We start from the raw sequence: 27,739 nt of genomic DNA, 5'->3' as shown, positions 1-27,739 counted from the left end.
AAGCGGGTGAAAAAAAAAAAACAGAACTTTATTTTTAAATGAAACACTTTTTCTGGGGCTTCCTTTCCTTGCCCGGTCTGGTCGGCGGGTTCAGGTGTGGCGACAGCAGAAGGGGCAGCGCAGGGGTGTCCCCTAGAGCAGCTCCTTTTTCCCCCCGGGGTTTCCTCGCTGGCAGCGGTGCGGAGCCGGGGCAGCCGGCGCTTGCAGTTGGTGTATCGGAAATAAATTGTGACTTTCTAATTTTCGAGGCCTGCGGCTCGTCATTGCGGGGGGAGACGGCGGGGAGGGCGGGTAGCGCCGGCCGCGCGCCCCCCACGTGCTGCTTTCCCGCCACCGCCCCGCGCGGTCACGTGGCGCCGGCCGCGCGCCCCCCACGTGCTGCTTTCCCGCCACCGCCCCGCGCGGTCACGTGGCGCCGGCGCACGCGAGGCCCCGCCCCCGGGGCGCGCGGTGACGCAACGCGCCGGGCGGTTGCCGGGGTGACGCGCGGCCCCGGGCGGCGCGATGGCGGCGGCGGCGGCGGCGCGGGCGGAGGGGCCCCCGCTGCCGGGCCCGCCGGGGGGCCGCCCGCGGCCCGTGTGCTCGCGGCCCTACTTCCTGGTGCTCATGGTCTTCGCGCACCTCTACGTGCTCAACGTGCTGGGGCTGCTGCTCTTCGTGCACCTCAGCGCCGGAGAGCCCGGCGCACCGACGGCCCCCGACACCGCCGCTGCCGCCCCGGCGCCGCCGCCGCCGCCGCCCGCCCGCTCCCTCCCGCGCCTCGAGGGCATCAAGGCAAGGCCGCGCCGGGGCCGCGCTCGCCGGGCCGGGCCGGGCCGCGCCGCCGCTCACCGCCGCTCTCCCCGCAGGTGGGTCACACGCAGCGGGTGGAGCTGGTGCCCGGGCGGGCCCACGCCGTGCGCACCCTCAGCCTCAAGCCGCTCCTCTTCGGTGAGTACCGGGCCCGGCGGCATCGGGCACCGCACACCCCCCCAGGCGTCCCGGGCACCGCTACCCGCCCCAGCTACCGCCGAACCCGGCCACCGGCACCTCCCCGCGCCGGTTTTCCGCGTCCCCCATCACGGCGCAGCGGTCGCCCCGCGCTGACCTGCTGCCCTGTCCCTGGGCAGCCCCCGGAGGCCGCCCGGCGGGTTCAACCCTAACGCACGGGCGGCCAGGGCGCCGGAGCAGCTGTTGAATGTTAGGGGGGGACCGGGAGAGCCCCCGAATTTGGTGACAAGCAGTGACAAAGCAGCTTGGCCTTGGCACGTCAGCGGTGAGGGTGCGAGTGGCGGAGCGACCGATAGGCAAAACGGCGCCAGGGGTTTGCGTGCCCCTCTGTGTTCACCCCTGATTCCGACTGCTCCGTGGTGAACGGGCACTTGGCATCCTCTCCCGAGTATTTTGAAGCCTTTTTTGCCTTTCTGTCACTTTACTGTAACTGGTAAAGTCTCCTTAACAGAATATTTTGCTCAGTGTAATCTGGAAGGCCATTAAGAACATGCAAATTAGTCTTTGGGTATTAGTGATGACAATGTTCCTAATACTGCAAAGTCAAAGAAAACTCATTGCCTTTGAAGAGGAGACGCTGAGAGTCTTTTAGGTACTACTTTCATAAAAACACAAGGAAAGGTTTTCCACGTTCTGAATAGGTTATGCAGATTGAAAGCTTGTCCATAATCAAGTAGGTTTCCTATTAAAGACTTTTAATGTAATAAGTACCTGTAAGAAATACACAGAGTTTGTTCCTCATTTCTACCTGTGTGCTACTCATGGCTTGCAGCTTCCTAAGTGGTTTTCTGTGTGACGTTCAGTAAACAGGCACACAAATCGACCTGATATCCTTCAAAGTCCACAAAACCCACGTAGTCACGAGCATCGCACTCTGGGAGTGGGAGTCTGGTTTTCCTATCACTCCTGCTTCCAATTTCTCTGCTCTGACGCTGCTTGTGGCAAAGAGTTAATCCTGTCCTGACGGGAAGGTGCTGAAGTTGATAAAAGGCAGCGGCAGCAGCAATCCCGGGGCTTTTAACTTGTCACTCGGGTGCCTCTGTCACCTCGGGGGGAGCTTTGCTTTCTGTGTGCGAGACAAGGGAGGAGAGGGACCCTCCAGGGGCAGTGACTGACATTCCACGTTTCAGTCTCCGTGCAAGTCTGCTCTCCCTCATCCCCTTGTAGGGGGTCCTTATTTAGAAGTGTCAGCTTGCAAGACAGCTCTTATCTCCCAGATGAACCTGCCGGGAGCCACCGCTGACTTAAAAAGACTTCCAGAGACTTCTTTATCTATGCAAACGGCCTCGGTCTAAATCAACTGTTTTAAAAACTCATCTGTAGCACCTCTGGTCATTAAATTGGCCAAAGCCTATGTTTAACTTGGTTGTGACAGACAAAGCCAAAGGCATCCGCAAAGAAGGGCTCTTAAGTTCTGAGGAGTTTATTTAACAAAAAGTGTTGTGAGAGGCAATTCAAAGAAATAAGTGGATGGTCTGTGACCTTTGCATTCAGCAAAGCAGCCTGTGGTGGGACTGCAGAGCCGCTGCCTTGCTAATGATTTGATGTGAGCTCTGTGTTTTGGAGGATGGCAGTGGACACCATGGGGAATTTGCGGTTTGTGTTTTAGAAATGTGGATAAATCATCTGCATTGAACCCAAGGATATTTCATGGAGCTGTGACAAAGTCCCTGCCCTATTTTTTCTCTCCTCTGGCTATGAGACGTCATTTCTAAAGCTCGTAAGTCAGACCATCTGTGCCCTTTTTAGTTAGGAAACACTAATAATCAAATAATCCTATTAATGGAAAACAAATATCAGACAAAGCTTTTTCAACCTTCAGAGCTTTATGTGTTCCGTTGTGTTTTCAAAACGCAGTCTGTTCTGAAGACATTGCCATTGCAGAGACCACCTGGCAGCAGATTCTGTAGACTGGGCTGCAGTTTGCAAGACAAGGCATCGGGGAGGAATAAAAATAGGAAATCTCGCTATGTTTTTTCTTCAGAGCCTCGGGGGATAGAAACAATCACTGCACAAATGCCAGGGCGCAGCTGAATTTCAGTACAAGCATCTGAGTGCTCCTCTCAGCCGGCACCGAGTCCGAAGGGAAAATCTCGTGTGGCTGTTGGGGCCCTTTCCGAGCACAGGGAGGCAATGTGTCTTCATCAAACCCCACGGCTCTCTCCACAACTGTGATTATTGCAGGCTTCATGCACGAGGAAAAGCACATTTATCCTCAAAGCTGCTTTTTTTTTTCTTTTCCCTGTGATTGCCTTATTTCAGTCCCAAATTTAATCCAGTGTAAAAAGCTTTCAATGTTTTGTTAAACACTAGAAATCAAGGCATGTTTTCTCGTTTGGAGATTTGCTGTTCTCTGTTTTGCATTCTGTAGCTCAGAGCTGTAGCTGTAATTGTCCCTGAAGGTAACTACAGTCGATGCGTACTTGGATTAGAGCGAGATCTGCAGAGAGAACTTGAGGAGATTCCCCCTCTCCTGTGTGCAGTGAGCAGCTCGGATGTGAGTGCCCCCTTTTCCCCCCACCTCACAACATGAAGCACCTCAGGTTTTACAGAAGTGCCTCCTGCTGAGCTCTGTGCTTGGGGCTCACCCAATCCCCAGGAAGGCAAAGACGCTGCAAACCTAAACTGCTCTGAGCAGCTCAAGTCCAGTCCCGCTCTGCCCATTCCCAAGGCTCTTGCAGCATCTTCAATAGTTCCCCAGTTACCAGAATCTTTTAATCCAAACTGAATTTCTACTGTTAAAAAGAAAAAAAAAAGTGGAACAAAAGTATTTGTTTCACTAAATAAAGAGCATTTAACAGGATGGTTTTGTGTAGTCTCTGAGGACATGGAGAAAGCAGGTACTTGAAGGGCATCAGTGTTTCAGAATCAAATCCTGCAGCTGAAATGATTTACCAGCTTTAATCATGAGAACTAGTGGGAACAGCTTGTTATTAAAGATATCTTCCAGTTTTGCTCACCTGCAGCTTTCAGTTCACTTTTGCTGTAACGTTGCTCCTACGCAAAGCTGTCCATCGTCAATCGGGATGTGCAGAACCTCGAGAGGAGGCTGCTGCGCCTGGGTCCGTTAGCTCTGTCTCATTAAAACAATTTCAGTGATCTCTTGGGGAGATGGTCTGTAGCGAGGCCCTTTACACTGTCTATGAATTGCTTTGAATCACCTAAAAATATCGACCGTGCGTCTCCAAACCCCCGACTGCCAGAGAAAGGAGTTTTCTAGCTGCAGGGAAGGGAGCAGTTTCTTATTGCCGGCCGGGGGATTTCAGACCTTCCTGCCAGGCTGCTCGGGGCAGCGGTGCTGCTTCCACCTCCGCACCGCCTGGTGCAGGTTCCTGTTCTTGTGCCACGCGTAGGCCTTGTTCACCACGACCTTGTCGCTCTGCGCTTCCCCGCTTACGACGAACACCCCGGCGTGGGTGCCCCGCATGATGTTGTGAGCGCAGGTGGCGTCAATGTCCAGCCACTGCTGGAGCCGCCCGGGAATGTCGCTTCGGAGCAGCGGGCCGTGCTTCAGGACCTCCACCCGGGACGGGTCCAGGTCGAAGTCGGACACGGTGGTGGTGGTGTTCTTCCTGAAGATCCTGATTTTCACCGCTTGGGGGAAAAATAAAATAATAAAAAAAAGAGATGTGAGTTTTGTTAGTTTTGTTTACATTTCTTAGGTCTTACCCGCTTCAGTTGCAAAAACAACCTAGCGGGATGCTTTCTTGCTGTTTGTGTTACAGTGGTGGTATCCATCCAAGTGCATGTAATTGCAGTAAACTTGTAAAAGTTCTTATTTGAGGTTAGTGTTTCCAGCACTGAAAACGATTTTATTTTTATTTTTGCTCCACTTCTCATGAGGATGGAGAAAGGGCACATCAGCATCACTGATGGGCAGAAACTCCCTGCAGGAAGCAGCCACGCAAGCAAGTGGATGTATCTCAGTCCTGGCCTTGTGCAAGTTAATTTGCTTCTCTCTGAGCTGGGATTGCAGGAGATGACATGACTGTCAGTTGCCCAGGGCTGGAACTATCTGGCTGTCATGAAGGTTGTGTGCCCGAATTTGGAACAGTATCTTAAAACTTTATGTCAACCAGTTTAGGAGATGCTACCTGTTCCAGATGGGCAAGAGAGGACCAATGCTGAAGTTTGAAACAGCTCACATGGAGTTTGTCAGAGCATGTGGATTAAATATTGGTCTCTGCAGGAAAACCAGGGTTATATTTAGCAACTGCAGCCTGAAAACAAATGAGAGCCTAACAGAAATAAAGCAGGACTTTGCCCTTAGCACACCATGTAGCTGAGCCATCCTGCTGCTTCGCAGGTAAGTTGGGAACTGAAGATATAACTGAAAATAAACGACAAAATTCCTCCAAGGCAAGTTTTTTTTATGGCAAAGCCATTTTCAGTGCATGGATACTGGAGGGGAAGCCAACAACTGAGAAGAGCTGGGGGGTACTCACCGAAATCGCTGGCACAGAGGTTTTCCAGGATCTCCCTGGCAGTGCTGGCCTCCTCGAGCTCGCAGTCCTTGCAGCTGGCTCGGGGCACTGCTGCAACAGAAACGCGGCTGTAACAACCGTGTCAAGCTCTACTGCAAAAGGTGGAGATCCCTGCTTGGAGATCCGAGCGGAGCGACCCGCGGTGCCCAAGTGGTGCCTCCCGAGCTGCTCGGTCCCTGGAGGGACGGTGCAGGCTGCCAGGATGGGAAATCCCAACTCTCCGTCCTGCTGTGGCTGCCTCCCTGTGACCAGGATCAGTGCAGGCGCTGCTCGTCATGCCTTGCTTAGGTTTGTGTGCGGTATTTTATTTTATTTTATTTTATTTTATTTTATTTTATTTTATTTTATTTTATTTTATTTTATTTTATCTTAATTTATTTTATTTTATTATTTGTTTTGGTCAGCACAGCGGTTTTCAAAGCCTGGTGCCTCGAGATACTTGGAGTGCCTAGAGCATCCTCAGAAGGGCAGTACCAGCGACCTGCCCCAGGTGGCTGCTCCCAGGTTGTTGCTTCCAGCTTAGCTAGCACTTACATAAATACTGATCTGGATGCTCAGCGCCTGCTTTTCCTGGAGCAAATGGTTGAGTACCAGAAGCAGCATTTAGAGATGTTGGAGAATTTGCTACCAAAAGAAAGTGCATTTAACAGTGTGAGCCGTTAGCCAACAGTGGTGTCACCTAGGCAATAAAAATAGTTGCATGGTGTGACAACACCATAAGCAACACTGACACCTTAGCTAATGCAGTGAGGAAGAGAAAATATTCAGGATGTTTTCTCTCAAACTCGAATCAAATTTATTTTGGTAGTCTTAAAGTTTTTTGCTATGCTGGACTATAGAGCAATAGAGGGAATTTTAAGGGGAACTCGTGCCACTTGCTGTTTTTTCCTAAAGTATAAAGAGAAGGTTTGAAAAGCGTCTCGTTTTGTGAGCTTTGCAAGCCTTGGCTGTAGCAGAAACGTGAAAAACGCTTCCTTAGCTCTGGTGGTTGGATGTTTCACTGCCCAGGACTGGGTTTTATTAACTGGCACTGCAGCTGATTGCTGGTCCTTGATAACTAATGAACACAGGAGTTGAGGGGAACAAGCTTTAACTAATCTTACACTAATTCTCTAGCCTCAGGGAAGGTTACAGAGAGAACAAAGCTAAAAAAATATTTATGTATATTATATATATTTAATATAACTTAAACCCCCCAATATTAGGAACACAAGGCATTGTGCACAAGGCCTGTCTTTTCACCTGTCAGTGTCACATAGGGGGAAATGGGTGAGAAAAACACCTTACTTCTCCTGCTGGAGGAGGTTTCATCCGTGGAGACTGCGGAGATGCAGAGCTCGTGATCTGCAGGGAACTTGTTGCAGTTGAGGATTTCAGGCCACGGGTAGCCGTAACAAGCCATGACGGGCGCGCAGCTTCTCTTGACGGCTTCGCACAAGCTGCGACACGGGTAGATGAGCCTGGGGAGGGAAGCAGCACTGCAGCAAACGCCGAGCGTTCCCTGCAGCAGCCAGAGGGCTGATCCCTGTCGCCCTGCCGGCCTCCTCGCGGGATGCCGCAGCGCTGGCGGCACCAGGGGATGTCTGATGCGTTTTGAACACTCCACTGCAGGAACCAAGCAGTTTCTAAGGATGGGAGTGAGTTGGGATCGGGCTTCTTGGTACTGCTTGCAGCCAGCAACCCTTCCTTCCCCTGGGAATTTTCTGTATTTGTGCAACTAGTGGCTGCTGCCTAATTAGCTGCCTGGTTTCCTTAACAGCTCTGTAGCCTATGCCATAAAAATGAGGGTTTGTCCGTGCTGCAGCCACTTGCAGACTGAGAAAGCCTGAGTGCAGGAGGGGAGAGGTTGGCAGTAAAGCGGTGGGATTGCAGCATGCAGCTCCTGGTGAGCAACCGTGTCGTGTGAGAGGAGCAAATGGGAGCAGGGTCTGAGGGGAAAGCAGGGAAATCCCGCAGAGGGAAGCGATGTTACTGCTCCTGCAAAGTGGAACGACTCTGTGACAGGCAGAAGTGTCCCCGTGTGGTGTGTGAGGCACAAGAGAGGCCGGTGGAGCCGGTGCGCAACAGGCTGCGAGAGGAGGAGATGAAGACCAGCATGGTCAGGGGCTGGAAAAGCTATTTCCAAGAAATTGGTAACATGAATACATTTATATATGGTGCATTTTGATCTGATAAACCAAAAAGGGGCATTTTGGTAATCTGGCAGGATCTCTGTTTCCCTTTCAGAAATGTTCATGTTTCGCTTTCAGAGGGAAGATCCCTGCTGAGTAATCCCATTTCCCCTCACTGAGTGGGGCAGGATGGTGCCAAATAACTACAATGATCAGATTTCACACATTTTTTTCTCAAGAGGCAAATGCAGTTGCGCTGTTGTGCAGTTTTCCCAGCTACGGCTGAAATATCTTGCAAAAACATCTTACCTGTCCAAGCAGATTGGTGCGAAGAGGGAGCAGAGGAAAATCCTCGCGTCTGGATGACACTCTCTGGCCAGCAAGGGCAGCCAGCTGGAGGATTGCTGGATCACTTCTGGCATGGTCTCGTGCTCCAGCAGGTTGGGAATCCTCATTTCGGCGTAGCCGATGTCGTAGCACAAGGCCATGGCGCTGGGGATGGCCGTGCAGCTGGAGGACCTGCGCAGGTAGCCGGCCCCGGCGCCCGGAGCGCCCCCGAGCAGCAGCAGCGCCAGCAGCCACGGGCTGCCCGGGCGCGAGCGGCGCGAGCAGGCGGCCGGGACCATGCTCGGAGCGAGCGGCACGGGCAGCGCACCCCGCACTGAGCCGCTCCGGCCCCTGGGAAGCCTTTTATAGCCTACGAGCCACCTCTCTGTCAGTCCATCCTCATTAAGTGCAGCCCTTTCAGAGCTCTCTGGGGGAAGACAATGCTCCAATTTTCGTTTGCCAGCGGCCCCGATTGTTTGGATTTTAGCAGGGGTTTGGCTTAGATCAGCAGGTGTGGAAATGAGGGCAGTTGGGGAGGGATGAATGACTTGGCCCATGTGTCTTGGGGCTCTTTCAGCTGAGATTGCATCTCAGTTTGACACCAGTGCTTCAACCCAGCCCCTTTCTCTTGCTCCAGGATTAGGCATTATTTCATAAACCCCAATGTTTTCCCCTCTTTTGTTTTTTGTAAAAGCAATCAAGTGTTGCTCAAAGTCAATTAGGAGGCATTTGTTTAGCTGGATCTATTGTTGAGCAGGCTGAGATAGGATGGTCTCACAGCCAGAAGTTAACTGTTTCCGAGGGCTTTGGGTAGAGAGGAACTAATTTGCGACTGTGGTTGTTTGCACAGCAGATTGCCAGCGTTTAATTGGAAAACCTCTCACCTTGCAACCTGTGTGGAATAAAGCCCTTTCTGGTTAGCAAGACTGCTTCTTTCACTGGCATCCTCTTACAACAGCCGAAAAGAGAGATTGCACCCCCTCTTCATGTAATTAAGATTCCCAAAGCTTTCATTATTTCAGCCCAGTTTGAGGAACTGGAAATACTGGGAGTGTTGCTTGTGTACAGTTAATTCTTAACTAGTGCTGTGCCATTAACTGCAAACTGGCCGGGGGAGTCTGGGCTCTGAAGCATCCTCTGTTACAAGGACTCTGCCGCCTGGGACGGAAATTGCTCCCTGGATACAACCGGCCGCATTGTGTGGCTGCCGCTACCCAGCAACATCGCGTTTTCTACAGGGTCGTTGCTGTCTGTACTTAGCAAGAAGCCAACTGTTTATTGACAATTTAAGTATTTAGAGCTGATTTAAGGACATGGAAGTAATTCACTTTTTTTTTTTTTTTTTTTTCCCCCTTTGTGGAATGCTGTTGTGGTTGGATATAAGATATCCTTGGCACATACCTGCAGAAACATAGGAAGTTGTGATTTAGACAGCGGGACTTTCAGCCGAAGAATACTTATATCTGCCTTGTCCTAGGGGTTCTTCTTTCCCTCTTCTTCAAAGGTCTAAACAGATGATAAAGAGAAATCATAACTATAGCAGAAATCAGCCAGAAAGATATGTTGAACCTGCTGGACCACAGCATAGCTGGACTATGGCATGGGGCTTTGCCAGCATTTTGCAAGTGCGGTTGCATATCCAGTGCATCCATGCAGCTAGAAATCTCTTAGTCTCATAATCATTAGTGAACTCCTCTAAATTTAAATTTACTTGGGATTGTGGTTTTGCTTGATTGCTGCTGGCTTTGTGTTGCAGGAGAGGTTGTGCTGTTGGTGAGCTACCTGGGGATCCAGCACGGCATCCAGAATGTTTCCCTTTGTATATTTTTTAAGACTATTTTTAATGAGTGATCAAAGGGATGAGTGGGAATAAGTTTGGAGGTTGTCTCCTTGCGGTTTGAGGCTCATAGCAGAGCACAGTTTGTGCCGGGTTTCCTTGCAAGCTGTGGGGGTCTGTGCTGTGCGCCGTCCTCTCCACGGGGCAGCGAGGAAGCCTCAAACCCTGGTCCCTGCAACCATTTCCTGCTGTGAGGATTTTTTTTCTTCCCGTAGAGCAGCAGTGCCCAGACCGTGATCCACATATAACCCTTTGAAGTGACAATACGCAGAGATTTGCACGTGTTTGTTCACTCCCTCGGCTATTGTGCAGACCTGCGAGAAAGTTTAAGGGTTTATTGTGACCTGTGGATCCAAGTGCTTAAGAACTGCTATTGTAAAAATACCCGTCTCCATCAGCTGAGGTGTGGGGTGGCTGCTCTTTTTGATCTCCTCTGGTAGGAGGATGGATGTGCTTGAATATCTGAACTTTCTAAGTTTTCCTTTTTTCTTTTAATTTGGAGCGGCCTGCCATTGACAGGAGTTTCGCTTGCCTTAGTCTCTGTTGCTGCTCATGCTTTTGCTGCAGAAATTCCAGATTTCCTGACAGAGGAGGAATGCAAGCTGATTGTCCATCTGGCACAGCTGAAGGGGCTGCAGAAAAGCCAGATCCTACCAACGGATGACTACGAGGAAGCCATGGAAATGATAGAAATCAGCCAGATGGACATTTTCAATCTGCTGGACCACAACCAGGATGGGCAGCTGCAACTCAAAGAGGTAGAGGGCAGGGTGGCAGGCCTGGCTTTTCCTCTCATGGGGACTCTGGGTTATTTCTGTGTTTGAGCAGACCTCAGTGTGTACTGCTGAGTATTTGTTTAATTTTGTGGTCTGAGTCTTGTGCTGGACTTCAGCGTGGAAGGGAATTTCTGGGGAAATGTGCAGCACTTGTGATCCTGCTGGGAGGTAGCAAGAGACCTTGCCAGGAAATGTGTGTTTCAAATATGCTGGGTGAAATGTTCCATATGCTGTGGGTTTTTCCTTGCTAGGTGTCTTGGTGAAGTGAATCCGTAGTGCTGGAGGCCCAGTTCTGTGAAGCCTGTGGCAGAACCGGCTGCACCTTCCCCCAGTTGAGAGGATGTCAGCAAAACCCCCCGTGTTAATGAGGCGGGCAGCAACACATGGCACACAGCTTTTCAGCACCCTTGTTCTGCGCAGCAGGGTAGACTGGGGTAAACCCTGGTCGTCCCAAGATTCACTTCTCAGGCTCCCATTTCAGTATGTGGAGACACATTGTTGTGTGTGTGGAAGTATGGGGAACGGGCCAGCTTGGAGCAAGGCTTCTATCTCTAGAGGCCAGAGCCTGCAAAGAGCATTTCTTCTGCCCTTTAGAGAGCATTTCCCTCCAAGGCCTTATCTCAGATAAGCAAAAATACTCTTTTTTGTAATCAATCAGTAGTTTGACTTTCCTTCAAGAGAAAGAACTGAGCCCTCTCCATCTAAGGACTAGTTAACTGGGTCCCAGCGGTCGATTGCCACGGCCTAAGCTGGAAACAACAGCAGAAATCTTTGTGGGTGCGGTTGCCAAATAATTCCCAGGCAAATCTTTCCGCAGAGCCGTGCTGAAGTCTGCCTGGCCGCTGCTCCTCAGAGGAGACTCCGCCAGGCCTCACACAGGGAATCATCAGTGCTAGAAACTAGTGCCCAGCGTTGATCCGATTCTGCATTTCAGGTGCTGACCCACACCCGCCTTGGGAATGGCAGGTGGATGACCCCCGAAAACATCCGGGAGATGTACACTGCAGTGAAGGCCGATCCTGATGGGAACGGTAAGAGGAGCTCCATGGGGATTGCTTTGTCCTCAGCACACTGGCCACCTCACACAGCGCTGCAGGGAAGAGCAGGAGGCACGTCCAGGCCGGGCCTGTTTTGCTAGATGTGTTCTTCAAAGCAAAATATTGCTGCTTTAGAGACTTTCACAGAAAAGTCACATAAACCTCCCACCCCTTCATCACCATCTCAGAGTCAGGTTAGTCTGCCTGCCTGTTGAGGAGGGTAGATCTTGCAGGAACAGGACCAGAACATGCAGCTGTGTGTTCACTGTCCCCTGCATGAGCCCATGTCAGGTCTGCTTTAATTTGTACCCTGCCATAACAGGATACCCCAGGCCCAATTCTGCTCCATTGGCCTGTGAGGCTGCACCATCTCTCCTGGTGTAACTCTTCCTACCTGAGCTGAACGGTGCTTCTTCCACTCACCCCTTATTTTCAGGCAGGCTTCTGCAGCAGACTGGGATGGCTGCTTTGAGCTTCACTGGCTGGGCAGGGAGGGTGGAATAGGTGGATGTGGAGGCTTGCAGGTCGGCTCCTGGTGCTGCTCTGCCTCGCTGGGGCAGCACAAAGTGTGTGTCCCCAAGCAGCCACTTCTGCTTTTCCTTCCGCTGGTCTCCCAAGGGCTCCTGCTGGCCTGGCCATGCACTCTGACCTCTACTGCTCTAATTAGAGTGTCCTCAATTAAGCGACTCTTCATTTCCTAATCAAATTAAGTGAACACACAGGCTGTGCGCACACTCTTCCAGCGGCCTGGCGTCAAGGAGCTGCTTTGGTGTCAAAGCAGTACCCATGTGAATGCCTAAATATCCGGAGGACACCCCATGCCTTGCTCCTCCGGGCTGGTGGCATTCTTGGCAGGGATAGGAACAGATGACTGAGTCGTCAGTGGCTTTTTCCACCCTCCCGGCCATTAACAAATGAAAAGTCCTGTTAAAGTGCTCTTGGCAAGACCTTGCTTCCAGAGCGCTGCTTCCCCCCATTGTTACTTTGATTCGTGACAGCACGCGGGCAGGTCACAACCTGGATATGGCACCGCATCCCCAAAGACCGCGGGGAGCAAGGGGAAGCGGGGACAGGGAGATGAGAGCAGAGAGCTGCAGTAATAACGGTGAGTAATTCGGTCACGACTGCCAATACCTGGGGAAGCGTCCTGGGCTGACCCTGGTGACGGGTCCTTCCTCCGTGCTGCCGAGGGTACCCTGTGCCCAGGACGCAGCCCGGCCTTGCAGCAGGAGCAGCAGAACCTGCTGCCCGCGTGAGCTCCGCTCGCTGCAGCCTGGGCAGCGGCTCCTGCAGCCGCTTTGCTCCTCCAGCCTGAAGCTGAACGTGTTGCGGCGTGTCCGGACGCGCGTTGGCCGCCGGGCTGCCCTCCGCAGCGCTCTGCGCACTCTGCTCTTGGGGACTCCGTCCCCACTGACAGACTTCCCTTCTTCTCCAGAACCAGGAGAGAATGAAAAGAGAGGGTTTTTCTCAAGCTGGCAAAAGCAAAAATCCATCCCTTGCCAAGAACAGTTGAATGCAAGCAAAAAATACCCACTTTAGTGGCAGCCGCTTTTTCCCTCTCATTTTTCTGTTACTACTGTTTATGCCAGATCATGCTTTGTTGTAATTTTTCTCCTGTTTTTTTTTTTTTTCCTAGTTATACAAATGCAGACCCTCCTGCTGTTGATTAGGGTTTTTTGGAGGGGATTTTTTAGAATAAGCCTAAAAATCTTGTAGAAAAGGTAGACTAAGATGCCCCACTCTGCTAAATATTTAAGTAACAAGCCCCTCTGAGGAGTCAGCACTCACAATTTTTTAGCTAGGACATTGCACATATTAGAACTGTAGCAGTTATTTCTCTTTTCTGATGGATTGTTATGTGGTTTAGGAGCTTAAAAAAAAATGTGTATTCCTGTCCCCATTCTGAGTGCTGCTGACGGCTCATTTCTGCAGGTTGCTGCATGCCCTCCACTCAGCTAAGTGGACACTAATGCTGTTTGTTTGGAAAAGGCAGTTCCTGCAGTGCCCTCAGCTGATGCCTCAGAGTTCAGGGCACAAAGAACCATCCGCAGGGGTGGCTGCAAGGGCCAGCCCGCTCCTGTTCTCTTCCTGCAGGCGTGCTGAGCTTGGAGGAGTTCAAACAACTGAACATCCGCGATTTCCACAAGTACATGGGAAGCCAGAAAGTGAAGATGAGCGACCTGGTGCGGAACAGCCAGCACACGTGGCTGTACCAGGGTGAGGGCGCACACCAGGTCATGAGGGCCGTACGGCAAAGGTAGGGGCTGCGTCCGCGCGGCCGAGGGGCAGGCGGGTCGCGCGGGCGCCGGGGCCACCTGCGCTGGGGGATGCAGCCCGAGACTTGTCGATATTCACACTTCCTAATTGTGCGAAAGCCTTTGGAGTGTAAAGAGCACCGAACACAGGCATGAAATGGGGAGAGGAGGTTCTCATTAGAACAAGAATTTGTATTGTCCTGAGGAAAGGGGGGAAAAAATCAAACCTTTCAACATCTCCATTCACTTTTGGGAACGGCCTTATAAAACCAAGAAGACTTGGCATTATTTGACACAATTCATTCCAATTAGTAAATGAGCTTACTGAGAGAAACTGTTCATTTCCAATGCTGTCTGGGTGCCAGTAGTTACTGTCATTTGCTTTAGTTACTCATGCATTTCACTGAAGTCTGTCTTAGCTGTTCAGAACTGACTTTTTAACAAGCACGATTTTATCTAAAGTAAGCTAAGTTAGCATAATCCTCTGAGCACACATCTAGCAGGGCGCCTCGCGGCAGATGGGAGAGCCTCTCATCTTTCCCTTCGTCTTGCATTTGGTTATTGGGAAGAGCTGAAATCCAGCACGCGGGCCAAATCGTTTAGCTGTGGTGAGTTTCAGATAATTGGCTGGGGACTCTCTTGTTCTTGTAGTGCTGGTCCTCGCCCAGGACATGGGTGGGTAAAATCTGTCCCGAGGCTGGTGGCCGCTCGTTGTTTTCAGTGCGCTCCATGGGGAGAGCGGGGTCACATATGGCCTTGCTTAGAGCAGAGGCAGTAGATGCCACCGGCTCGGTGCCAGCTAACCGGGGCGCACAAGCATCAGCATGTTGCTTTTACGCTCTTTGGTTTGTCGCTGCTAGAATGTCTCCGCGGAAGTGGAAACTTGGTGCAGAAGGAGGCTCTTAAAATCCTCCATGGGACTGTGTGGTGCCTGGATGGGCTCTGCCATCCTGATTCGGTGCTGCACTCCCCTGTTCCTGCCCCGAGGCCGTCACCCGCCTGGATTCTCAGAGCTCTAAGTGTTCTTTGGCAGGTCTCGAGAGGTACCTGCTTGCCTTGGGGATGATCTCAGATGTAGCAGCGGAAAAGTCCCAGAGCAGGAGGGCTCCGGTCTCCTTGATCACTTCCCATGCCCCTCTGCCCTGGGGGGAGGCTGTTGGAAAGGCCACAGGGAAAGGTGAGTTAGGTGACAAGAATATTCCTAGAGCTAGTCTCTCCTTCACTCTCAGCAGAAGCCCTTTGCTTTGCTAACTGTCCCCGAGGTCTGTAGGTGGTGTGCAGGAGTCCAGAGAAGCAATGAGATGGCACATGAAGGCTCCAGGGACACACACAGAAGGGATCTTTCTGAGCAAGTCTTCCCGAGAGCAGTCCTGCTGGAGATGCACCCTTCGTTTTTGTTTTTTGTTAACCTTGACGAGGAGTTTCTGAGCTGATGCTGATGGTCCAGCAGATCTGTAAGGAGCTAGTTACCTCCTGGCATGCTTGCTGCAGCCCGTGCGTCTGTCCGGTCTGTTGGGGAAGGGGCTTATCTTTCTCTGGATCTGTTCAGCGCTCGGGAGTAGAGGCCGGCCAGGGCGACCGTGCTTTCTCCTCACTTGTTCTGCTCTGCTCTTCCCCAGGGTGATGCGCCTGACTCGCTTGCCCCCAGAGATCGTGGAGCACAGCGAGCCGCTCCAGGTGGTGCGGTATGACCAAGGAGGGCACTACCATGCCCACATGGACAGCGGCCCCGTGTTCCCCGAGACTGCCTGCAGCCACACCAAGCTGGTCGCCAATGAAAGCGCTCCCTTTGAGACCTCGTGCCGGTAAGTCCTGCTCGGAGCCATTGGGTAAGGCCAAGGGGTTGTGGTGTGACTCTGGCCAGGACGTTGCAGAGGTCAGTTTAAAAGAAATCTTTTTACAGGCTTATCTGGAACATGCTAACAGAAAGGTGTGGAGAGCTGGTTCCCCTCACGCAGGGCTCAGAGCTCAGGTGGCAGGCTCAGCAACCATCTCTGTCCGTTGCTGGCTTACAAGCAAGTTTGAAGGGGGAAGTGGGTGAATCCAGAGCGTCTAGAAATAAATGAGAAGAGCAGCATGTGCTGGTTCTGCCGAGCTGCTGGGTTGTCCCCACCAGTAGCCAGAATTGCACTGTTGGGGTTGCGAGTGGAGATGTTCTTCGTTGTCCTTGTCTTGGCCTTGGAGAAAAGCTGATGTAAACTGTGTGTCTTGTGATGCTACGGGGGAACCACTGTGCGTGGGATGGAGGGGCAGGGCACGGGTGGCTGCTGCACATCTGTTGTTCCAGGGCTGTTCTCTGATAGCTGCTCCGCACTCTCTCTTACAGCTACGTGACAGTGCTGTTCTACCTGAACAACGTGACCGGGGGAGGCGAAACAGTGTTTCCTATAGCTGATAACAGGACATACGAAGAAATGGTAAATGACCTGCTTGTTACCCTGGGGATTTCAGTTTCCCTCTTTGAATGTCTGAGTTGACTGTGGCTGCAGAAGGGCTCTGGCAGGTGAGGCTGGCAGACACCAGCCTTTACAGCTAGAACATGGGAAGGTTGTGCTCCACCTACCGCCTTCCCATCAGAGGCAAGGGAGGGTGTGCACGGCTCTGAAGACTGTAGTTTTCTCCACGTAGAGATGTGTGAGGCTCCCTGCGGCCCTTGCTGCCATAATGCAGGCCCTGCTTGCTGGTACCTGGGCAGGTTTCCTCAGGCTATAAGTCTTTGCAAGTCTGTGGTGCTTCTGCCAAAGCACCGTTGTGCCCCGTGCTGGTCTAGAGCTGATCCTGCAGAGCATTCAGGCAGGAGGATGACCGGCAGGGGAGGCAGCCCAGACCATGCACTTCATCCCAGACCCACTGACCTTCCCTTTATTGTGTTTTCTGTCAGTCTCTGATCCAGAATGATATTGACCTGCGAGATACTCGGAAAAACTGTGATAAGGGCAATTTGCGAGTGAAACCTCAGCAAGGCACTGCTGTCTTCTGGTACAACTACCTGTCGGACGGAGAAGGTAGCGTCCCGTTCCAGGACTGTGCTCGCTGGAGGGCTAGGGCTGCTCGAGGTGACAGCCGCGCTGTGGGTTTCGCTGTGGCTGGGTGCTCAGAGCAGCACTGGAGGTGGTAGCTGCCTTCCAGTTGGAACTTTGGAGTCTATTTGTCACCAGCTGGGCAGGAGCTTCCTGGCTCCGAAAGGCCTTTGTTTACAGGCAGTAGGTCAGTGGCTACTGATGGCTTTGGGGGACGGGACTAGTTAGCAAACAAAGACCATGGCTGTTACCAGCCGTCGCCAGCTGCCTCCCTTCCCGCTGTGTGAGCTGAAACTCCTGCTGGAACTTGGTCTGCAATTCAGAATGTTTCACTGATGTGGTGTTGCCCGAAGGGGTGGTGGGGGGGGGTACACAAAGGCATGGCCATAAGCTCTGTGCCACATGGAGGCTCGGCCTGCCCCGTGCAAGGCTCTGCTGAGCTCGGGGCTTGCTGCCCTTATAGAGCTTAGCTGCAGCCTGACCATACGCTTGCAGTGGCTGGTTTTAATCACAAAGCTCAGTGCATTTTTTTTCCCTCATTCCTGACTTTCAGTCAGGCTGGGGGATAAAGTTTCCTCTTCCAGGCCGTTGGTGAGTATAACTCCAGGGTGTTTCAGTGACAGATTTTGAGCACTGGTGGGAAGAAAGCACATAATATCCCACTTCCCTTGGGAGCAGCCTGTGTTTCTAGCTCTAGAAAATCCGCCAAGGAGATCACAAGCTAGTGCTTGGGCTGTTGGATAGCAATGTCAGGACCATCATTAACCCACAAGAGCCCCACTATGGTATTTTTATGAGCAAATTGTTCCTAGATAGAAGAAGGCTGCTGGCGTGAGTCTGACACAGGGAAAATCCATAGAACCTCTATAAATAGAGGAGCTGCTGAAAAGTGATGTCTCATTCAGCCTTGAGGTTCTGCCTTCTCAGGAAGCCTCCTAGTGGCAGCACTCGTCTGTTGTGCTGGCCTCTGCTGTTGGGAAGAGTCCAGAGGAAAAAGAAACAGTTGCTGTGATACAGAGCATATCAACCCCTTCTGCTGAGGGGAGATAGGGAGCAAGGGAGCCCTCCTCCTCGCCGCCAAGATTCGGCTGTGGAGGGATGCTGCTACTTGTGACCCCATGACACTGCTTTGCGCTCGCAGGCTGGGTTGGGGAGCTGGATGACTTCGCCCTGCACGGAGGCTGCCTGGTCACCCAAGGGACCAAGTGGATCGCCAACAACTGGATCAACGTGGACCCCAACCGCTGGCGGCAGCTGCGCTTCGAGCAGGAGATGGCGCGTTACGCGGCGGCCGAGCCCGGCGCCCCGGGCGACTGGACGGTGGATAAGGCCTACGGCGGGATGCACGTGGAGCTCTAGAGCCCGGCGCGGGGCGCGGGACGCGCACGTGGCTTTTTCCCGCGCTGGGCGGGGGGGGCGGAGCCTCGGGCGCGCCAATAAAGCGTGGAGACGCGTGCGGCCGCCTGCGCGTGCTGAGGGGGCGGGGCGCGGCGCGGCCAATGAGCGGCGAGCGCCTCATCAGCGCGCGCGGGCCTCGGCCAATGGGCGGCGAGCGGCCGCTCAGCGCGGCGGCGGCGGCGATGGAGTCGGTGGCGCTGGTGGCGCCGGTGACGGCGCTGGAGTTCGTGGGGGACCTGCTGCTGGCGGGTGAGCGGGGACACGGGACATGGGGGACCTGCTGCTGGACGGAGAGCAGGGGGCGTGCGGGACGTGGGGGACCTGCGCCTGGCCGGGGAGCAGGAACATGGGGGACCTGCTGCTGGACGGGGAGCAGGAACATGGGGGACCTGCTGCTGGACGGGAAGCAGGGACGTGCGGGACGTGGGGGACCTGCTGCTGGCGAATGAGCGGGGTCGTGGGGGACTTGCTGCTGGCCGGGGTCGGGGGACATGGGGGACCTGCTGCTGGACGGGGAGCAGGGACGTGGGGGACATGGGGCACCTGCTAGGGAGCAGGGGCGTGGGGGACGCACCACTGGCCGGGGGACGTGGGGGCCCTGCTCTTGGGCGAGGAGCGGGGGCCGTGCGGGACGTGGGGGCCCTGCTGGTGGCCGGGGACGCGGTGACAGCGGCGGCCCCGGCGCGCTGTCCCGGCAGGCACGGGCCCAGAGGTGGCGGCGTTCCGGCTGGACGGCGGCGCGGCGGCGCGGCGGAGCGTGCTGCGGCAGGCGAGCGTGCACGGGCTGCGCGCGGAGCCGCGCGGCGGCGGTGGCGGTGGCGGCGGCGCGGTGCGCGTGGCGGCGTTCGGCGGGCGCTGCCTGGCCGTGCTGGCCGTGCGGCCCGGCGGGGCGCTGGCGGCGGCGGGCGGCGGCGCGGCGCGGGCCGTGGGCTCGCGCGTGTGGGAGGCGCGCTGGGCGCCGGGCGGGCGGCTGGCGCTGGCGCTGGACGGCGGCACCGTGGCGCTCTACGAGTGGCGCGGCGGCGGGCGCTGGCTGCGGCGGGCGCGCTGCGAGGGCGGCGGGGCGCTGCGCTGCGCGGTGCTGGCGGGCGCGGCGGGCTGGGCGCGCCTGGCGCTGGCGGCGGGGACGGCGGCGGGCGCCGTGCTGCTGTGGCGGGCGGCGGCGCCGGCCGCGCCGCGGCGGCAGCTGCGCGGGCACCGGGGCGCGGTGCTGGCGCTGAGCTACGCGCCGCCGTGGGGGCTGCTCGCCTCGGCCTCCGAGGACCGCAGCGTGCGGCTCTGGGCCGTGGGCGAGCTGGGCGGCGGCGGCGCCGCGAGCTGCCTGCTCGTGTGCTACGGGCACGCGGCGCGCGTGGCCGCCGTGGCGCTGCGGGGGCCGCGGCCCGTGAGCGCGGGCGAGGACGGCGCGTGCCTCGAGTGGGGCGGCGGCGGCGACGTGCGGCGCGCGAGGCGCGGGCACCGCGGCGCCCTGCGCGCCCTGGCCGTGCGCCCCGCCGGCGGCTGCGTGGCCACGGGCGGCGCGGACGGCGGCGTGCGGCTCTGGCGGCCCCGCGACGCGGAGGGGCCGGCGGTGGTGGCACTGGGGGCGCCGCAGCGGGCGCGGGCCGTGCGGCTGGTAGGGCCACGGCGGGTGCTGGCGCTCGGCGAGGCGGGCGAGCTGGCGGCCTACGAGGTGGCGTCGGGGCGCTGGGTGCCCCTGCTGCCCGCCGAGGCTGTGGGACCCACCGCGGTGCTGGCGACCGCCCCGCTGCCCGACGGAGACGCCGACGATGCTGACGCTCTCTGCGCCGTGGGCAGCGGCGACGGGCGCCTGGCCGTGCTGGTGCTGGGGCAGCCCACGGACATCGCCCACGCGAGGCTCTTCGAGGGCGCCGTGCGTGGGCTGAGCTGGGCCGCCTGCCCCGCGGTGCCGCCCGGCGCCGCTGCCGCCCTGCTGGCCTCCGGCCCCGGCGGAGAGCTGCTCTGGCTGGACGTGAGGCGGCGCGCGGGGCGGGCGCCCTCGCTGCGGCTCGTGGGGCGCTTCGTGCTGCCGCCCTGCAAGCAGCGCTGGCTCACGTGTGCCACCCTCCTGCCCCGCGATGGGCTGCTCTGCGGCGACCGCCGCGGCTCCCTCCTGCTCTTCCCTTCCTGCTCCGCCACGGACGCGGAGAGCCCCGGCCCTGCCACCCCCTCCCCTGATGCTGTGGGCTGCGGCAGCGAGCCAGAACTGTCCTTCTTGGAGCAAAAAGAGACTCTTCCCCTTGAGGAGCCTCTGTCGGTGCTGTTCGGGCTCCACGGGAAGACGGGCGTCACCTCGGTGACCTGCCACGGCGGCTACATCTACAGCACGGGCCGGGACGGCTGCTACCGGCAGCTGCGCGTGCGGGCTGGGCAGCTGGAGCTGCTGCGCAAGCGCCGGGCCTGCAAGGGGCTGCAGTGGATCGAGGAGCTGCGCTTCCCGCCCGGCGGCGACCTGCTCGTGCTGGGCTTCCACAGCGACAACTTCGTGGTGTGGAGCAGCCGCACCGGCGAGAACCTGCACCGCATCCCCTGCGGCGGCGGCCACCGCTCCTGGAGCTACAGCAGCGACCCCTCGGCCGAGGCCTTCGCTTACATCAAGCAGGGGGACGTGATGCTCTACCGCAGCGCGCCGCAGCCCTGCGAGCAGCACGTGCTCCTGGCGTCCCTGCACGGGCGGCACATCGCCTGCGTGCGGCGCCTGGGCGCTGTGCGGGCCCCCGGGCGTCCCGCCGTCGACGTGTTCGTCACAGGCAGTGAGGACACCACGGCGCGCATCTTCGTGCTCAGCGAGCGCTCCCGCGGCGCCGTGCCCATCACCACGCTCGACGACCACATCTCCAGTGTGCGAGCGCTGGCGCTGGCCGGGCCCGCACAGCCCTGCGGCGACGGCTTCTCCACGCTGCTCTTCTCGGCCGGCGGCCGGGCGCAGATCGAGTGCTACCGACTGCTCCTGGCCGGGGACCCGGCCTCCGAGAGCACCGTGGCCTGTGAGGTCGTCCATGTGGCCTCCCACCGGCTGGATGAACACTGGGACCGAATGAAGAACAGGCACAAGCTCATCAAGATGGACCCGGAGACCAGGTGCCGCTCGGTGGCAGCTTTCTTGGAGCTTGGGGAACAGCTCGGGCCTTCCTCCTGCTGACGTCCTGTGCTGGATGTTGGCTCTGCCCCAAACTGGCCGCGGCCGCCCCGCAAGCACCGTGCCTTTGCTGCAGGTACATGGCCCTCTCGGTTGTGCCTGTGCCCGACGCGGAGCAGCTGCCGACAGCCTGCAGGCTCCTGGCTGCCGCCTGCAGCGACGGCTCTGTCCGGTGAGGAGCCGCGGTGGGACGTGGCGCTGGGGAAACAGGGGGGAAGGTGCCTCCCTGCTGGCTGCGTCCCGGGCTTTGAGACAGGAGCAGGACGGCGTGCAGAGGGTGCGGGGAGCCCTGTCTCCCTGCTGAGCACCCTCTGTCCCAACGCAGGGTGTTCGGGCTGCTGGAGGCCGCGCGGAAGCTGGTGCTGCTGGCAGAGTCGTTTCACCACGAGCGCTGCGTGCTGAAGGTGGAGGTGTTCCTGCACGGGGAGGACGGCGACAGGTGAGCCCCGCGTGTCACCTGCCCTCGCAGGGAGGGAGCAGCAGGTCCGTGCTGGTGGCAGGGTGGCTCCTGCCGTGCAGGACGTGCAGCTCCCGCGCCGCCTCTGTCCTAGGAGCTGCTTCCTGTGCAGCGCCGCCACCGACGGCATCGTCGCCTTCTGGGACGTCACCGCGCCGCTGGCGGAGGCCACGGCCGCCCTGCACTGCGCGGAGGGAGCGTTGTCACCGCGGGGTGGGTTCCTGCGTCGCGCGGGCGGCGGCGCGGCTCCCACACCGCTCTCCTCACGGTGCCTCTCCCCGCAGCCCTGGGTGCCCCGCTGCTCACCGTGACGGCCCACAGCTGCGGCGTGAACAGCCTGCATGTGCGGCCGGCGCCGCACGGCCGTGTCCTGGTGGCCAGCGGCAGCGACGACGGCTCCATCCACGTGTGCCTGCTGGAGGTGGCACGGGCCGGCGGCGGGGCCGCGCTGCGCCTGCTGGAGCGGCACGCGTGGCCCTGCGCCCACGCCGCCCACGTGACGGGCATCCGCGCGCTGCGCCCCGACCTGCTGCTCTCCGCCTCCGTGGACCAGCGCCTCACGCTGTGGCGCCTGGGCCCGCGCGGCCTCGAGCCACTCAGCACCACGTTTTTCCACGTGCCCGACCTGGCCGAGATGGACTGCTGGGAGGCGGAGGTGGGCGGGGAGCTGCACTACTGCAGCGTGCTCTGCGGGCAGGGCCTCGAGATGGTGCGATGCACCGCGGCCGCCGCCTGCACCCCGCAGCCCGACGTGACCCTGTGAGGGGCGGCTGTGGTGACAGCCCAGCCTGGGCACACACGGGCTCCCCTGGGGCACCAGGACCTGGCTGTGTGGGGAGAAGGCGGCTGTAGGGCTCTCCTGGCAGCAGTGAAGAGCTGGGGACCAGGCCAGGTGCCATGCGAGTTCTTGGTCCTCCCTTGGGGCTGCGGGACCCTTGTGCAGGGGGCTCCAACCCCAGCCCGAGCAATGCGAAGATATCCGTGGTCACAAGCCCTCGTGATGAGCAGGGCCAGGTCTCTGCCCATCTTCGTGCCCGGGTGCTGGAGGCCAGCGGGGCAAGTGACCTCCCGTAGGACCGTTCGCTCTCCAGGGAGGACGAGCCCCAGCGTGGGGCTGGCCCTGCCCTCAGAGGAAGGCAGAGAAGGCAGCAGTTAAGGGAGGATGGGGCCTTCCTGCTGCCCTGGAGGTGCTTGGAGCACATTCAGCGCTGAGGGAGCACGTGTCAGTCTCTCACCAAACACTTTTGGAGCTGTATCTTGTTACACAAAGCCAGGCACGAGCACAAGCTGGTACCAGGGGCCCTCCTTTCCCAGCCCCTGGCCCCCTGTGTCCGTCCCCACCTCCCTTGGCGTGGCGCAATCACACACAGCACTTGTCCAGCAGCGGCTGTATTGGAGTGAGTGTCACGGCCCGGGCCGGGCTGGGCCCCCAATGCTCTGTGCCAGCAGCGCAATAAAGAGCTTGGACGAAAGCTGGTATTGGGGTGCCTGGTATTGGGGTGCCCTGGTGCCCGGGGCTCCCTCGCCTCCCCAGCCGGGCTGCCCTGAGCACACAGAGCCAAATGCTCCAAGGCCTGGGTAGGAGGCTCCCGGGGGGCTCCCGAGTGCCCTGCGCGGCCGGCAGCAGCCCCTGGCCCTGCCGGGAGGGCCCGCACTGTCCTTGTCCTCGTGTCCCGTGGTGCCCCAGCAGCAGCTCAGATCTGGGTGAGAGGCGGGAGGTGCAGGGTGGCCAGGGCGCTGTGGAACATGTCCCTCACGGCTGCCATCAGCTGGAGGCGAGCAAACATCTGCTCAAAGAGGTGAGGGAAGGGCTCCTGCAGGAGAAAGGCAATGAGCTGGGGCCGGGGCTTTATCCTGCTGCTGGCTGTCCCTGTGATACAGCTCAGCCCAAGGGCAAGATCTTGTCTGCACCCATTCCCTCCTTCAGCAAGTTGCCTGGGATTTCTGACTCACCCCCAGGATGTGGACACGGTTATAGTAGGAGCTGAAATCCATGCTGAGCTGGATGAGGAACTTGCACACCTGCAACAAACAGATTTAGTGCTGCCACTGCAGGGTTTGACTGCTCTTGGGCTGTCTGCCCCTCTAGGCACTGCTGCATTAGCCATGGGGTGGCCCCATGCCAGGGAGCACCCCCCCAGCACTGCCCCCAGGCCACAGGGTGGTGGGCAGCACCCAGGGGTGCTCACGCACACAGCACTCACCGCCTCCGTGCTGGCCGTGATCCGGATCCCCTTGCTGGGTGGGGGCAGCTCTGCTGCCTGCTGCAAGACTTCAGGGAAGGGCAGGAGATAGTTGAAGAGCAGCAGCCACTCGCCCTGCCAAGGAGTCAGGTGTGGCCCGGAGGGTCGGACCCCCCAGGCCAGGAGTGTCCGTGCACCTCAGCAGAGCTCCCGCTGCTCCCTGCACTCGCCGGCCCCCAGCACTCACCTCCTCCCGGAGGCAGGAGAAGTTCAGCTCCTCCGGGGGCGGCAAGGGTGGGTATGTGCCTGCAAAGGAGGCGAGAGGCTGCTGCCGAGCTCGGAGCAGCACCGGGAGCTCTAGGGGCTCCCTGGCAAGAGGCTCCTTTGTGGGCTGTACCAGAGCCCTGTCATGGCCATCAGCCTCCTGCCTCCGGCACTGGCTGCCAAGGTGGTTGTGGGGGCAGCTCGTGGGGCTCTGGGAACAACCTTGACCCGAAAGAGCTGTGAGGAGCAGCCCTAGAGTCGCTGCCACAGGAGGGGCCCATTGAGCTGGGCTCACCTCGCTCCACGGCCCGCTGGTAGGTGTCAAAGAGTGTGGCCAGCCGGGCACAGTTGTACATGACGAAGGCGCCGCTCTTGGTTCCCTTCGTGGAGATGCTGCCGTCCTCCAGGTCCAGAACGATCTGGGGGAAGAGGCAGCCCACGGTCCCTCATGCAGCCCTGCACCTCCCACTGCAGGAGTGGAGCCTTCCCCAGCAGGCAGAGCAGCCCCCAGCGCGCGGAGCCCATGCCCATCCTGGGCAGCTGTGTGCAGGATACCTGAGCAGGCTGTGGGCACAGGAGCACAGGAACAGCAGCCTTTGCCCGCTTGCTTCACCCCCTGGGAAAGGCCCCTGCCCCGGGCAGCCCCCAGGGCACCTTCCCTCTCCCTCCTGCTGCTTGTCCCTCTGCTCCTGCCCGCCTGGCCTGTGTGGTGACGTGCAGCTGCCAAGGAGGCTTTGGCCTCGCTTACCTGGCTCCGGTGGGCAGTGCTCAGCATCTCAAACCTGATGGCAGCTGCTGTCAGGACGTCAATCACCTCAGTCCAGGCCTCGTCTGCAGAAAACACAAGTGGTGCCACGTGTGCAGCGTGCTGCACCCCACGCACCCACCACCCGTGTGCAGGACCCTGAGGGTGGGCTACAGGCAGGGACCGACCGCACGTCCCCAGCCCTTCTCCCACGGCCCTGCTCTGCGCTGATACCGGGAGGGACAGTTTGGGCACCCTCCTCCCAGGCAAGGTCAGAACCTCGGCTGCTTCCCTACGTGGAGAGCCAGCGCCGCGGATGGGAGAGACCTGTCGGCCACAGCCATGAGCCCCTGGGTGGGGAATGCAGGAGGGGGAAGCATGGAAGGGGACAGAGCAGCACGTTCATACAAAGCCACAGAGCACCCCTCACCTTGTGCGAGGTCCCCGTACTTCATCACAGAGGCCTCATGCATCTGGCGCCTCCGGAGCCTGGGAAGAACATGGAGAGTCACGGCCACCACCTCCCAGCTGTGTCTGCTCTGGAGAGCTCCCTAGGTGCCTGCTTGGCCAAACCCAAACCCAGGCAGCCTGGCAGGGAAGCCCGCTCCTTCCCAAATACCAACTTACTGGAAGTACTCGTCTGCTCCAATGGGGGACAAGGGCTTTGTCACCTTCACTGGTCCACAGACGAGGAGTTTCTGAAAGACCAAGGAGACAACAGGCTCGGACTCAAGCACTTAGAAGCTGAAGCTGCACTGAGATCCAGTGCAGGGAGAACTGAGCCCAGAGATCAGCCAGGGAAACCTGTTCACACCTATGGAAATGGGTGTCACACGAAAAGTGTAGCCCCGTCCCAAGAGGCTGATGTAAACTAGCACATTTGATTAAGGACAGTATGGTTCTAGTGGTGTCTCTGCAACCTACTCCCGCCCTTCCCTCTGCAGCAATAAAATCCCAAGGGGGAGACCAACTGCTCCGCAGCCTGGCGAGAGTGCAGGGAGGCTGGCACAGTTGAAGGGGAGCCTCACAAGGAGGCAAGGCTGGAGCTCGGATTCACTGCAGGGATTGCAGGAGAGCAGCCTCAGCACAAGGCAGGCGGGAGGCTGCAACAAGGCGGGCAGGACGTTCCTCACCTGCAGCGCTGTGTGGGCCCCCGGATCCAAAATCCTCCAGAGCAGATCCATCTGCTGCTGCTGGAACTCCTCATCGCAGCTCACCACGTGCACCACATGGCAGCAGCCTCCCTGCAGCGGAGCACAGGGATGAGCTCAGGCTCTGGTGTGGCACAGGAGGCAGCGCCGGGCGGGAAGGGGAGCCAGGCGCGGGGTGGCTCACCGCGCTCTGCAGCACGGCCTGCTGCAGCTCCGCCAGGCACCGCAGCTTCTCCTCCGTCACTGAAAGGAGGCAGGAGGCTCAGGGGGGAGTGCGGGCACGCGGCACCCCTGCTCCGTCCTGCCCCAGGGGAAGAGCAAGAAACAGCAACCTGGGTCCAAGAGCTCCTTATTTTTGCAAGGATTATCAAAAGAAAAGAAACGGACTTGTGTGAAGCCGCTGTCAGAGCTCACCAAGAAGGACACCCAGGTTGGGGTCGTAGCCCTCCAGGCGCTGGTGCTGCACGAAGCTCCTCAGATCCACCTCCGCCAGGGCACCCGGGGCCAGCGTGGCCGTGCCAGGCCCCCGCTCCCCCGGCTGCGGCATAGGGCGACCGCGCCAGGGCCTGCGCCAGGGCCGCGACAGCGTCATCGAGGTCGGGGGAGCCATGGGGCCAGGCGACGCGGAGCCGCCGCAGCAGCTCCTGGCTCTGCTCATCACCCGTAGCGGGCACCAGGCACACGCGGGCGCTGCGGGAGGGAGCGGGATGAGCGCGGAGGAGGGAGGCGGCGGGGCCGGGGCCTGGGAGCACTCACCCCTGCGCGCGCAGCAGCTCGGCCAGGTGGTCGGCCAGCAGCACGGGGCGCAGGCGGCGCGGCGGCAGGGCGGCGGCGGGGCCGCGCAGCGCCGGGCAGTGCAGCAGCAGCAGCGCGGGGGCCGCGGGCGGCGGGGCCGGCGCGGGCCGGGCGCCCAGGAGCCGCCCGAAGGCCTCGGGCCGCCGCGCGCGCAGCGCCAGCCCCGCCGCCGTCTCCTGGCAACCGCCCAGCGGCACCACTTCCGGGCCCGACACTGACGTCACGCGAGCCATGACGTCAGCGGGCACCTGCGGGAGCACAGGGCGTGAGGCCCCGCCCCCGCCGCGGGAGCCCCGCCCCCCGTGAGGCCCCGCCCCCGGCGGCGTGGGCTCCGCCCCCGCGGCGGCCCTACCTGCCCCGCGCCGAAGGCGGCGCGCAGCGCGGCGCGCGGCGCCAGGAAGTCGCGGTGCCGCAGCTGCCGCGCGCCGCTCTCCTTCAGCCAGAGCGCGCCCGGCCGGCCCAGCGCCTCGTTGAGCGCCTGCAGCGTCGCCGCCACGCGCGGCCGCCGCTCGCCCGCCGCCATGCGCTCGCCCGCCGCCGCTTCCGCCGCCCCGTGACGTCACGCCCGCCCTTCGTGGGCGGGGCCTGGCGGGGCGGCCGCCATCTTGGGCGCGGGCGGGCGGGGCGGTGTCGGGCGTCCATCTTGGCCGTTAACGGCCGCGGCGCCGCCGCCATGGCGAGCCCTCCCGCTCCCGCCGCGCGGCCCAGCTGCCCCGTGCACTGCCCACAGCCAAGAGGTGATCTGAGACCCGCTTCTTGCACCAGACCAA

At 58.8% G+C, this 27,739-nt stretch overlaps 4 protein-coding genes across 4 annotated transcripts; 2 read left to right on the top strand and 2 right to left on the bottom strand.

Annotated features, from left to right (window-relative positions):
• Positions 1–504: 504 nt before the first annotated feature.
• On the top strand, positions 505–18,221 carry P4HTM (prolyl 4-hydroxylase, transmembrane). The gene is made up of 9 exons (XM_088528321.1): positions 505–774; positions 849–930; positions 10,317–10,507; positions 11,460–11,556; positions 13,657–13,819; positions 15,437–15,622; positions 16,144–16,234; positions 16,699–16,822; positions 17,979–18,221. The coding sequence occupies exons 1-9, from the start codon at positions 505–507 to the stop codon at positions 18,194–18,196; spliced, it is 1,422 nt and encodes a 473-aa protein (XP_088384447.1). The 3' UTR covers positions 18,197–18,221.
• Positions 4,253–8,211, bottom strand: LOC104578394 (secreted frizzled-related protein 5). The gene is made up of 4 exons (XM_010225954.2): positions 7,895–8,211; positions 6,762–6,934; positions 5,436–5,522; positions 4,253–4,584 (listed from the first exon to the last, which is right to left on the bottom strand). The coding sequence occupies exons 1-4, from the start codon at positions 8,209–8,211 to the stop codon at positions 4,253–4,255; spliced, it is 909 nt and encodes a 302-aa protein (XP_010224256.2).
• Positions 18,222–18,417: 196 nt separating the features above from the next.
• Positions 18,418–22,609, top strand: WDR6 (WD repeat domain 6). Its single transcript, XM_088528242.1, has 6 exons — positions 18,418–18,484; positions 18,934–21,316; positions 21,451–21,546; positions 21,700–21,813; positions 21,926–22,044; positions 22,116–22,609. The coding sequence occupies exons 1-6, from the start codon at positions 18,418–18,420 to the stop codon at positions 22,592–22,594; spliced, it is 3,258 nt and encodes a 1,085-aa protein (XP_088384368.1). The 3' UTR covers positions 22,595–22,609.
• An 826-nt stretch (positions 22,610–23,435) lies between these two features.
• Positions 23,436–27,525, bottom strand: DALRD3 (DALR anticodon binding domain containing 3). The gene is given in 14 exon segments (XM_088528240.1): positions 23,436–23,645; positions 23,785–23,853; positions 24,036–24,149; positions 24,262–24,320; positions 24,574–24,697; positions 25,027–25,109; positions 25,454–25,512; positions 25,651–25,721; positions 26,157–26,267; positions 26,359–26,417; positions 26,589–26,709; positions 26,711–26,864; positions 26,931–27,217; positions 27,322–27,525. Coding segments are annotated over 14 exon segments (1,602 nt in total). The 5' UTR covers positions 27,493–27,525; the 3' UTR covers positions 23,436–23,525.
• Positions 27,526–27,739: the final 214 nt, after the last annotated feature.

Source organism: Tinamus guttatus, unplaced genomic scaffold, assembly GCF_059628265.1.
Source record: "Tinamus guttatus ecotype Peru unplaced genomic scaffold, ASM5962826v1 Tinamus_guttatus_pri_ptg000307l, whole genome shotgun sequence".
NCBI lineage: Eukaryota > Metazoa > Chordata > Aves > Tinamiformes > Tinamidae > Tinamus > Tinamus guttatus.
This window is presented reverse-complemented; position numbering and strand designations above follow the sequence as displayed.

Bases quoted from the DNA above. Each gene is read 5' to 3' on its own strand.
- P4HTM (XM_088528321.1), top strand. From the start codon at position 505: ATGGCGGCGGCGGCGGCGGCGCGGGCGGAGGGGCCCCCGCTGCCGGGC. The intron at 11,557-13,656 runs GTAAGAGGAGCT...CTCTTCCTGCAG, and splicing joins GGCCGATCCTGATGGGAACG to GCGTGCTGAGCTTGGAGGAG. The intron at 13,820-15,436 runs GTAGGGGCTGCG...GCTCTTCCCCAG, and splicing joins ATGAGGGCCGTACGGCAAAG to GGTGATGCGCCTGACTCGCT.
- LOC104578394 (XM_010225954.2), bottom strand. From the start codon at position 8,211: ATGGTCCCGGCCGCCTGCTCGCGCCGCTCGCGCCCGGGCAGCCCGTGG. The intron at 6,935-7,894 runs GTAAGATGTTTT...TTCCCTCCCCAG, and splicing joins GCACCAATCTGCTTGGACAG to GCTCATCTACCCGTGTCGCA. The intron at 5,523-6,761 runs GTAAGGTGTTTT...CTGTTGCAGCAG, and splicing joins AACCTCCTCCAGCAGGAGAA to TGCCCCGAGCCAGCTGCAAG.
- WDR6 (XM_088528242.1), top strand. From the start codon at position 18,418: ATGGAGTCGGTGGCGCTGGTGGCGCCGGTGACGGCGCTGGAGTTCGTG. The intron at 18,485-18,933 runs GTGAGCGGGGAC...CTGTCCCGGCAG, and splicing joins GGGGGACCTGCTGCTGGCGG to GCACGGGCCCAGAGGTGGCG. The intron at 22,045-22,115 runs GTGGGTTCCTGC...CTCTCCCCGCAG, and splicing joins GGGAGCGTTGTCACCGCGGG to CCCTGGGTGCCCCGCTGCTC.